General features: G+C 41.7%; 1 protein-coding gene across 2 annotated transcripts in view; it reads right to left on the bottom strand.

The window, feature by feature from the left end:
* The window catches only part of SUGCT (succinyl-CoA:glutarate-CoA transferase), a 745,635-nt gene that overhangs the window by 683,430 nt on the left and 49,946 nt on the right, over window positions 1-12,259 (bottom strand). For both annotated transcript variants that reach the window (XM_032758266.2, XM_058445557.1), the window contains exons 3-5: window positions 11,937-12,010; window positions 5,581-5,666; window positions 4,569-4,619 (exon numbers count right to left, since the gene is read on the bottom strand). In XM_032758266.2, coding sequence (XP_032614157.1) covers window positions 4,569-4,619; window positions 5,581-5,666; window positions 11,937-12,010 — 211 coding nt within the window. The remainder of the gene's footprint in view (window positions 1-4,568; window positions 4,620-5,580; window positions 5,667-11,936; window positions 12,011-12,259) is intronic.

Below are 12,259 nucleotides of genomic sequence, written 5' to 3' on the forward strand. Positions count from 1 at the left end.
TCCCAAAGAGTTTTAAATGTATTTAAGAATCACTGGAGTTTTTTTTTCTTCAGGCTACTAAACTATAGCCCAGTAAACCAGGAACTGTCAGGAACAAAATCCAGATTGTGATGCCCAGACCACTGTTACAGGAATCAGAGAACAATGCAGCATTGTAAACCTTAATTTTACAGAAATTTTATAAAAAATTGGGAAATTTTTTTCCCAAAATTTCAATTGTGACTACATACTTTTAAAAATGTTTTTAAAGGGCCAGGTGCAGTGACTCACACCTATAGTCCCAGCACTTTGGGAGGCCGAGGAGGGCAGATCATTTGAGGTCAGGAGTTCAAGACCAGCCTGTTCAACATGGTAAAACCCTGTCTCTACTAAAATTACAAAAAAATGAGCCAAGTGTGATGGCTCATGCCTGTAATCCCAGCTACTCGGGAGGCTGAGGCACAAGAATCACTTGAACCTGGGAGACAGAGGTCACAGTGAGCCGAGATCACGCCACTGCACTCCAGCCTGGGTGGCAGAGTGAGACCCTGCTTCAAAAAAAAAAAAAAAATCTTTTTAAAAAAAATTGGCTGGGCACAGTGGCTCACACCTGTAAATCCCAGCAGTTTGGGGGACCTAGGTAGGCAGATCACTTGAGGTCAGGAGTTTGAGACCAGCCTGGCCAATATGGTGAAACCCTGTCTCTACTAAAACTACAAAAATTAGCTGAGCGTGGTGGCAAGTGCCTGTAGTCTCAGCTACTCAGGAGGCTGAGGCAGGAGTATCACTTGAACCCAGGAGGTGGAGGTGCAGTGAGCCAAGATTGCGCTGCTGCACTCCAGCCTGGGGCAACAGAGTGAGACTCCATCTCAAAAAAAAAAAAAAAAAAAAAAAATCACAGTAATTGGCCAGGCCAAATAGCTCACACCTGTAATCCCAACACTTTGTGAGGCTGGGGCGGGGTGGGGGTAGATCACTTGAGGTCAGGAGTTCGAGACAAGCCTGGGCAACATACCAAGGCCTTGTCCCTACAAAAAATTTAAAAATTAGCCAGGCATGGTGGCACATGCCTGTAGTCCCAGCTACACAGGAGGTTGAAGAAGGAGGATTGCTTGAGCCCAGAAGGTGGAGGCTGCAATGAGCCAAATTCTCACTACTGCACTCCAGGCTGGGCAACAGAGTGGGACTGCCTCCAAAAAAAAAAAAAAAAAAAAAAGCACTCCTACAAGCACTAAAGAAAATAAACTGCAGGCTGGCCAGGTGCAGTAGCTCATACCTGCAATCCCAGCTCTTTGGGAGGCTGAGGCAGGTAGATTACCTGAGGTCAGGAGTTCAGGACCAGCCTGACCAACACGGTGAAACCCCGTCTCTACTTAAAAATACAAAAATTAGCCAAGCATGGTGGTGGGCACCTGAAGTCCCAGCTACTCAGGAGGCTGAGACAGGAGAATTGCTTGAACCCAGAAGGCGGAGGTTGAAGTGAGCCGAGATCCCACCATTGCACCCTAGCCTGGGAGACAAGAGCAAAACTCCGCCTCAAAAAAAAAAGAAAGAAAGAAAATAAACTTCATGCTATATAGCAAAATTCTAATATTTTTGTTTCATCTAGGCATAGGATAAATGAGAGTTCATTATTCTTTCAACTTTTCTGAATGTTTTAATTTTTCATAACCAAATGTTATTGGAAAATAAAACTCAGGCATTGCTCTGCTAACCATAACACATGCCCATAATAATGATATTGTGACTGTCAACTAATTAACATAGAAAATTGTCTGAAATATTGGATAATACACGATCAGAAGTTATCAAATCATATTGCCACAATAATACTAAGTTTCATATAGGTTTTCTAGGCAGAGTTTCAGTTTTTACACAACCTGTTTTTGGTTAGCCTAGTTGACAAAGGAGTCATACTTTTCGAAGCTCTCATGTATCCAGCTGATTGCCTTGTGTAATACTTTGGAACTGTTTCTATAAACTAGACTCATTGTATTAGCAATCATAGCCACCTAGGCCTAAATGGAGAGGGGTTTTTTTTGCTAATCGTTTTTTTTTTTTTTTTTTTGAGATGGAATCTCACTGTGTCACCCAGGCTGGAGTGCAGTGGTGCGATATCGGCTCACTGCAACCTCCGCCTGCCGGGTTCAAGCGATTCTCCTGCCTCAGCCTCCCAAGTACCTGGGACTACATGCACGCACCACCACACCCAGCCAATTTTTGCATTTCTAGTACAGACAGGGTTTCACCATGTTGGCCAGGCTGGTCTCGAACTCCTAACCTCATGATCTGCCCGTCTCAGCCTCCCAAAGTGCTGGGATTACAGGCATGAGCCACCATGCCTGGCATTTTTTGCTACTCTTAAGGCCAGAAGAGAAATCTGTACCAGAAATATGAAAGACTAGAGAAAAAATAATTTTTCCTTTAGATAGTAAGATACATAACTTATTAATTGTATAACTACCTAAAAGCAATTGGCTGGCCATGGTGGTTCCCATCTGTAATCCCAGCATTTTGGGTGGCTGAGGCGTGCGGATTGCTTGAGACCAGGAAAACAATTTAGAAAAATCAAACCAAGTTTCAAAAGAAAAACAAAAACAAACAAACCTGTTACGCTACAGGAAAGATATGGGAAGAAAGGGTGGCAAGATCAGGATGATTTTCAAGTTTTGGGTTCAAAATATATCTAGTTAATGAAAATTCTAAATTGGCTGCATTGATCCAGCAGAACCAAAAAGAATGGTCCCTGATTCTGATCTTAATAATTAAAGATTATCTTTCAATAACCGAGATAGAGAACATAAAGCAGCAGCAGAGCAATTAAAGCTAAGTTGATGTTTTGGTAAAAAATCAAGTTTGAGGCCAGGTGCGGTGGCTCACGCCTGTAATCCCAGCACTTTGAGAGGCCGAGGCGGGTGGATCACCTGAGGTTAGGAGTTTGAGACTAGCCTGACCAATATGGTGAAACCCCATCTCTACTAAAAATGTAAAAATTAGCCGGGCGTGGTGGCACGTGCCTGTGGACCCAGCTACTCTGCAGGCTGAGACAGAAGAATTGCTTGAAACCAGGAGGTGGAGCTTGCAGTGAGCCGAGATCGCGCCACTGCACTCCAGCCTGGGTGACACAGCAAGACTCTGTCTCTAAATAAATAAGTAAGTTTGAGACTTGGTTCTCTAACCAAATAGCCCTAAGTACAGTTGGTCCTTGAACAACAGGGGTTTGAACTGTTCAAGTCCACCCCTAGGTGGATTCTTTTCAACCAAACGTGGATGGAAAATACAGTATTCACTGGATGCAAAACCCATGTACACTGACAGGCAATATTTTGTATAAGCAGGTTCCACAGGGCCGACTGCAGGACTTGAGTATGCACAGATTTTGGTATATGTGGAGGTTCTAGTAGAACCAATCCCCCAAATACAGAAGAATACTGTACATCCATTAGATTCAACTGTAAACCTTAACAAGGATGGCAAACAAGGTTTATCCCACATGATGAATCCAACATCAGGAACATAGGAAATAATAACAGCTAATACCTCATGAGTGCTGACTGTGGCAAGCACTCGTCTACACATTTTACACAGACTAACTCAATTCTAACAACAACCCTAGAGAGTAGGTACTATTGGGCTAGGCACGGTGGCTCACACCTGTAAATCCCAGCACTTTGGGAGGCCAAGGTAGGCAGATCACTTGAGGTAAGGAGTTCGAACCAGCCTGGCCAACATGGTGAAATCCCATCGCTACTAAAATTACAAAAATTAGCCAGGTGTGCTGGTGCACACCTGTAATCCCAGCTACTCCAGAGGCTGAGGCAAGAGAATTGCTTGAACCCAGGAGGTGGAGGTTGCAGTGAGCTGAGATCATGCCACTGCCCTCTAGCCTGGGCAACAAAGCGAGACTCTGTTTCAAGAAAAAGAAAGAAGGTAGGTACTATTACTACCTCCAGTTTACTAATGAAGAAACTGAGGCACAAAGAAGTTATGTAACCTGTCTGAGGTCATATAGCCAGTAAGCACAGAAGGCAGGATTCAAATCCCATGCAAAGGTATCCATCCTTAATTTAACCACTGTGCCTTCCAGCTCCTCTAAGAAAGATGCTCAGATCAGGTCTGGATATATTGGTCATCTGAGTAAGGGTTAGATAAAGCTTGGACTCTCCAGTGATGTAACCCAGATCCAAATGTCAGCTTTTCCCCATACTAGCTAGGTAATCTTGGAGCATCACTTAGGCACCAGGAAACTCAATTCCCTTTTATGTAAATGAGATTTCAATACTTCATTTACAAGGTAAAATCTGAGGATTAGAGGAGATAACATGAGCAAAGTGCCCAAGCCCATGATTTGCTGCAGAGTTGGTGCTCAGTCAATAGTAGCTAACACCATAATGATACACAATATACAAAAAATTTAAAGCACATTACACTTACAAAGAAGTATACAAATCAAGGTAAATACTTAAAAGGTATTTGTTGCAAACATACAGATCACCCACAAAATTGAGTTTTAAAACACTTTTGCTCTGATATTCCAATCCCTAATTATAACCTAGGTGGTAGGATGCCTTGTATACATCATACTGTACCTCTTTGATGATTTTCACCCCTTTTGGATCCTTGATATTAACAGCAATACTCTAAAAATTAAAATATATATACATATATTATTTCGATGACCAAAACACAAGAAGCCCAATCCCTACCATTATGCGATATACCCACATAACAAACATGCACATGTATCCCCTGAATCTAAAATAAAAAGTAAAAAAAAACAATAAATTATGTATATTAAAATACTATCATAAAAGTTTTTCTTTTTTTCTTTTTTTACTTTTTGAGACGGAGTCTTGCTCTGTCACCCAGGCTAGAGTGCAGTGGCACAATCTCGGCTCACTGCAACCTCTGCCTCCTGGGTTCAAGTGATTCACATGCCTCAGCCTCCCAAGTAGCTGGGATTACAGGCACACGCCACCACACCCAGCTAATTTTTGTATTTTTAATAGAGACGGAGTATCACCATATTGGCCAGGATGGTCTCGATCTCCTGACCTCGTGATCTGCCTGCCTCGGCCTCCCAAAGTGCTGGGATTAAAGGCGTGAGCCACCATGCCCAGCCATGAAAGTTCTTCTTATTGCTGACAAGAAAGCCATTCATATCATAGATCATCCTCTTAAATTTATTTATGCATGAAGAAATATTTAAATCATCTTTACAGATTCTATTTACCATGAGGATATATTAATATGCTAACAAGGATGACAGGAGATGTTTTTAAAGTATAATACCGAGTGTTAGGCAATTATTCCCTAATAATAACAAATGTAAGGAATCAAATGATTTTTCTATTTCATAAATTATTTCCATTATAAATTCTTATGAAATGTTCTAAGTTACTTAGTAGGTAAGAAAGAGTAGTAAAAAGCTCCATTGTTTCTACTTAGTGAACGGTAAATGAATAGAAGTTCAATTTATTTGAAATATTAGTTACATCTTAATTTTTTTAAGGAAGAAAAAAACAAGCCACAATGATATCAACAGTATTGCTATTACAAGAGAATTACACACAAAAAGCAAAAAAGGGATGATATTCTTACTTTTTTATTTCGGTTAACACTGAGATAATATGTACTTTCTGTCCCAACAAAAGGTGGCCCCCAAGTTCGTGTATCATCACCAGCTCCTGAAAATAACAACATGAGCTATTAATCTTTGGGTTTTTGTTTTTTTTTTTTTTTTTGGGAGATGGAGTCTCGCTCTGTTGCCCAGGCTGGAGTGCAGAGGAACGATCTCTGCTCACTGCAACCTCTACCTCCTGGGTTCAGGTAATTCTCCTGCCTCAGCCACCTGAGTAGCTGGGATTACAGGTGTGCACTACCATACCTGGCTAATTTTTTTATTTTTAGTAGAGACAGGATTTCACCATGTTGGCCAGGCTGGCCTCAAACTCCTGACCTCAGGTGATCCATCCACTTCAGCTTCCCAAAGTGCTGGGATTACAGGCGTGAGCCACCGTGCCCAGCCATTTAAAGCGGTTTCTAAGTGACCTTGAAAAAAAATATAAAAATAGTACTATCAATTTCTAGAACTATAATTTAATTGTACCATCAATTGCTAAAACTAGCTGGGATTACAGGTACCCGCCAACATGCCCAGCTAATTTTTGTATTTTTAGTAGAGACAGGGTTTCACCATATTGGTCAGGCTCATCTCAAACTCCTGACTTCAGATGATCCACCCGCCTCAGCCTCCCAAAGTGCTGGGATTACAGGGGTGAGCCACTGCACCCAGCCAAGAAGCATTAGTTCTAACTGGAGATAAACCAATGACATCTCCTGCATCAGCCTCCATAGTAATTGGGATTACAGGCGTGCACCACCATACCCGGCTAATTTTTTATTTTTAGTAGGGACAGGGTTTCACAATATTGGCCGGGCTAGTCCTGAACTCCTGACCTCAAGTGACCCAGCCGCCTAGGCCTCCCAAAGTGATCCCACTGCACCAGGCCAGTAGTTTATTTTAGATATTTGCACTCATTTCTCAGGTGGAGATAATGTCAGGAGTCTAAACGGGAGGCCTGCAGGCTTTCCTGATCTCACTGGGGTTTCAGAAGGCTCTGTGTCCATGGCACATGACAGGAAATGTATGGTTAAAGGACATAAACTGGAAAAACCTGCAGCTTGGGAGACATGTTTTATTTGACCCACACAATTCTTTTTTTTTTTTATACTTTTAGGGTACATGCGCACAACGTGCAGGTTTGTCACGTATGTATACATGTGTCATGTTGGTGTGCTGCACCCATTAACTCATCATTTAACATTAGGTATATCTCCTCCCCACCCCACAAAGGCCCCATGTGTGATGTTCCCTTCTGTGTCCATGATTCTCATTGTTCAATCCACCTATGATGAGAAATGTGGTTCCAAGTCTTTGCTATTGTGAATAGTGCCGCAATAAACATACGTGACCCGCACAATTAAAGTTTTTAACTAGCTGCCATGATTTCAAAATCTGGAAATCTTTAAAAATTCACACTGCCTTTCTTAGATGACCTTTTGACACACTCATTCATTCAACAAATATTTATTGAGCACCAACTATGTCACAGACACTACTCTGTGCAGAGCAGACACAGCAGTGAACAAAAGACCAACAGCCCTGGCCTCGTGTCCCCTAGTGGAGACAATGCTGAAATTTCAGCTGCATCCTTGCTCACTTCCCCGCTCACTTTCCTCACTTAAGGTTGCTTGCCTGGCCCTGCAGGCACATGGATACACCCACTGACTGGCTAACTCTACAAAAAGAAGAGTACACATAAATGTAATACGCTCTTTGGTTACACAAATAAAAATAATCTAATCTAATAGTAAATCAGAAAACTACAACCAGGCCAGACGCGGTGGCTCATGCTGGTAATCCCAACACTTTGAGAAGCCAAGGTGGGTGGATCACTTGAGGCCAGGAGTTTGAGAACAGCCTAGGCAACATGGTGAAACCCTGTCTCTACAAACAATGAAAAAATTAGCCGGGTGTGGTAGCACACGCCTGTATTCCTAGCTACTTAGGACGCTGAGGTGGGAGGATCACTTGAGCTCAGGAGGTCAATGCTGCAGTGAGCCAGGAATGCGCCACTGCACTCCAGCCTAGGGAACAGAGCAAAATCCTGTGAAAAGAAAAGAAAAAAAGAAAAGAGAAGAGGAGGAAAGGGGAGAAGGGAGGGGAGGGGAGGGGAGGGGAGGGGAGGGGAAGAAATAAAAGAAAAAAGAAGGAAGGAAGGAAGGAAGGGAAGGAGAGAGAGAGAAAGAAAAAAGAAAGAAAGGAAAGGAAAGGAAAGGAAAAGAAAGAAAGAAGAAAGAAAGAAAGAAAGAAAGAAAGAAAGAAAGAAAGAAAGAAAGAAAGAAAGAAAGAAAGAGGAGAAAGAAAGAAAACAACAACCAAATTTTATTTAATTGAGGAACTGTAGAAGTGGATATAAAATGAAAGTAGTTTTCTACTGAAATGTGAAAATACCACCAAGCTGCTTTTAATGAAAATCCCTTTTTCTCATATCTGTGTTGAATAACTATCTCAAAAACCCAAAACAATTAAATATATAATATGAATATTAAAATGTATTAATCAGAAGGGTGAAGAGAAGGAGTCATAGTAACTGGTCAAAAAAAGGACAATAGATCAGATGCGGTGGCTCACCCCTGTAATCCCAGCACTTTGGGAGGCCGAGGTGTGTGGATTACCTGAGGTCAGGAGTTTGAGACCAGCCTGGTCAACATGGTGAAACCCTGTCTCTACTAAAAATAAAAAAATTAGCTGGGCATGATGGCACATGCCTGTAATCCCAGCTACTCAGGAGGCTGAGGCAGGAGAATCATTTGAACCTGGGAGGTAAAGGTTGCAGTGAGCCGACATCGTGCCATTGCACTCCAGCCTGGGCAACAAGAGTGAAAAGTCTGTCCCAAAAAAAAAAGGACAATAAATCCCTGCTAGGAACAAAGCCCGATACCAAGTGTATGGCGATGAGACATAATAAAGGCCTAGACAAAGAAAGATCTGCTGTGGTTTCGTTTCCATGGTGGAAACTAAAAAGTACAAAGGAGAAATAGGCCTCACTATATAGGGAACAACAATTTATAAAATTAATAGAAATACAAATGTTACCCTGGTGGCCAACTGAAATAGCAAGAGAAATTATTAATACATTGAATGTTCTACCTAGGAATGGAAAATGCAAGAAAACCAATGGTTGTAAGTGCTGCGGTGTTGAAATCAGATAGCAATATGGAAATTAGAAGCTTTAAATAAAAAAAACAAATGTTGAGCTAGAAAATAAACATTCTTCCGCATGTTTCCAACAATGACTAAAAGCGATGAACATCATTGGCTGAATAAAAAAAGCATCATCTCTGGCAGCAGGACTTGCCAGGCACTTCTACTGCCTGAGACTGTCAGGGAGAATAAAAAGTAATAAAATATAATATACTAATATATGATATTCCTCATGCTCATCAGAGAATCTTCTGCTAACTGCTTTGGCTTCTTAAGAATATCTACTTAACAAGAAATTGAATCTTCCAGATCAAATATTCTACTTTCTGTAAAGACAAAATAAAATTTAAAAATTTTTAAAAGAGAAGGAAACAAACAAAAAGATATTCTACTTTATATGGCTATCACTTATGGTCAATTACTAAGTTGATGTAATTATAAATCATTCTCTTGTGAGTCTTAGAGATACATACACACTATTCAGCACTAGACCAGTCTCACTGATTTGGGGATTCTGTTTAAGACCCGTAGGATCAGATCTTGAAACATAAATAATAATGCTAATTTTTGAAAACTTCTAAAACAAGCTGCATAAGCCATGTGTGGTGGCTCACCCACACCTGTAATATCAGCACTTTGGGAGGCTGAGGTCGGAGGATCATTTGAGCCCAGGAGTTCAAGACCAGCCTGGGCAACATAGGAAGACCCTGTTTTAACCAAAAAAAAAAAAATGTAATAAGGCCGGGTGCAGTGGCTCACAGAGTGAGACTCCATCTCAAAAAAAAAAAAAATTAGCCAGGCACAGTTGCACACAACTATGGTTCCAGCTAAGGTAGGAGGATTGCTTGCGCCCAGGAGGTCGAGGCCGCAGTAAGCCATGATCACACAATGGCATGCCAGCCTGGATGACAGAGTGAGACCTGTCTCAAAAAAAAATAAAACAAGCTGTTTATATGATGATATAGCAGACAATAAAAAACATGGACTGTGCCCTTTAAGTGCTTCTTGAGAGAAAGGGCACAAAACAATGCCACATTCCTTTTTGAGATGGAGTGTGGCTCTTGTTGCCCAGGCTGGGGTGCAATGGCATGGTCTCGACTCACTGCAACCTCCGCCTTCCAGGTTCAAGCGATTCTCCTGCCTCAGCCTCCCAAATAGTTGAGATTACAGGCATCTGCCACCATGCCCCACTAATTTTTGTACTTTTAGTAGAGAAGGGGGTTTCACCATGTTGGCCAGGCTGGTCTTGAACTCCTGACCTCAGGTGATCCGCCCACCTCGGCCTCCCAAAATGTTGGGACTACAGGCGTGAACCACCATGCCCGGCCAACAGTGATGCTTTTCTAAGCAACTTTATCAATAACAGCTTGAACTAAACACCAAAATGCTAAGATGATACCAAACAAAAGTGAGAATGTGTACACAGAATATATCTATTTGGTGAACAAAGGAGGAAGAAAGAATAGGAAAGATGTCAGATGAAAAACATAAAAGCAAAAAACTGATCTAAGCTTAGGTGTTTCCCGCTTCAAAACCTTTAAAATTATAAAATGGGGAAGTTTCTTTTATTGGGAATAGAAAAAAACGGCCAGGAGTAGTAGCTCACACCTGTAATCCCAACATTCTGAAAGGCTGAGACAGGAGTTCAAGACCAGCCCAAGCAACATAGCAAGACCCTGTCTCTACAAACACACAAAAATTTTTATCATTATAGCTGGGCATGGTGGTACATGCCTGTAGTCCCAGCTATTCAGGAGGCTGAGGCAGGAGAATTGCTCGAGCCCAGTAGTTGGAAGCTATGGTGAGCTCTGATCACACCACTGTACTCCAGCCTGGATGACAGAGGGAAATGCTGTCTCTAAAAAATAAAAACAAAAAGGAAATAGAAAAGAATGACTTAGGTTGGCGTATTTGAGGTTTTTTGTTTGTTTGTTTGTTTTTGAGACAGGGTCTCACTCTGTCACCCAGGCTGGAGTGCAGTGGCACAATCTCGGCTCACTGAAACCTCCACCTCCCAAGTTCAAGAGATTCTTCTGCCTCAGCCTCCCAAGTAGCTGGAACCACGGGTGTCTGCCACCATGCCTGGCTCATTTTTGTATTTTTAGTGGAGACGGGGTTTTACCATGTTGGCCAGGCTGGTCTCGAACTGCCGAATTCAGGTGATCCGCCTGCCTTGGCCTCCCAAAGTACTGGGATTACAGGTGTGAGCCACCACATCCAGGCTTAGGTTGTTTTTTGAGGGACTTTGATTCCTTTTCCTTCTCTCCTTCTTCTATGCCCTATTTCTTCACTTTTATCCTCCTTTCTCCTGGCCTTCCCTTTATTCCACGGTAAGGGAGGGTAGCCAGGCCCACTGTAATCTCAGTCTCAATGCTAAAGCTAGGCTGTGGCTAAGGAAGGCCAGAATCATGGCTGAGGGTCTGGATATTTCTTATTACCTGTGTGCCCCTAAATAAGTTGCTTTACATCTCTGTGCCTCCATTTTCTCCTTTATAAACTATGAATAATAGCATCAGCCCATAGGGTTGTTGTAAAGATTAAATAAGCCCAGGCAAAGCATTGAGAACTTTGCCCCAGCACTGTAGGTGTCATTATCATCATTGTTACACGCTGCATCTCAGCCTCTTTTTTTTTTTTTTTTTTTTTTTTTTTTTTTGAAACAGAGTCTTGCTCTGTTGCCTAGACTGAAGTGCAGTGGCATGACCTTGGCTCACAGCAACCTCCACCTCCCGGCTTCAAGTGATTCTCCTGCCTCAGCCTCCCAAGTAGCTGGATTACAGGTCCATGCCTGGCTACTTTTTTTTTGTATTTTTAGTAGAGAAGAGGTTTCACCATGTTGGCCAGGCTGGTCTCGAAGTCCTGACCTCAAGTGATCTGCCCTCCTTGGCCTCCCAAAGTGCTGGGATTATAGGCGTCAACCACTGTGCCCAGCCTCAGCTTCTAACAAAAGCCTTCAGGTGCAAAGAAACTGGCTTGAGCCTTAGCACTTAGCACAACGTAAGGAGTAAAAAAGATATCATTAGTGTTAGTTCACAGGAAAACAAGAAATGGAGAAGAAAAAGACAATCATTTCATTTTAATTCTCTCCTTATCCCACTTACAGGCACACTAAACATGGGTATTTAGAGAATTATTTAAAAATATTTATTAGCTTGTTTCTGTGTTTTAAAGGGAGTAATAGCTTTACCTGGTCTCTCCACTTTTATAACTTCTGCTCCAAGATCTCCTAAATTCATAGTAGCAAAAGGTCCCGCCAGGACTCTACAATGTTAAAAATGATAAATAAATTAATTATCATCTAGAAAATGTTTATACTAATTATTTTCCAACAACCGGTCAACACAGACAAGCTCATATAATGCTAGTAAGAATCAAAAGAGTTAAAACTGTAATTTGGCCATATGTAATAGGAGCTTTAAAAATATATATCCCCTTTGATCCTATAATTATTTTTCCTTTTTTTTTTTCTTTGGAGATGGAGTCTCGCTCTGTCACCCAGGCTGGAGTGCA

This window comes from Hylobates moloch, unplaced genomic scaffold (assembly GCF_009828535.3).
Source record: "Hylobates moloch isolate HMO894 unplaced genomic scaffold, HMol_V3 SCAFFOLD_1, whole genome shotgun sequence".
Classification (NCBI taxonomy): Eukaryota; Metazoa; Chordata; class Mammalia; order Primates; family Hylobatidae; genus Hylobates; species Hylobates moloch.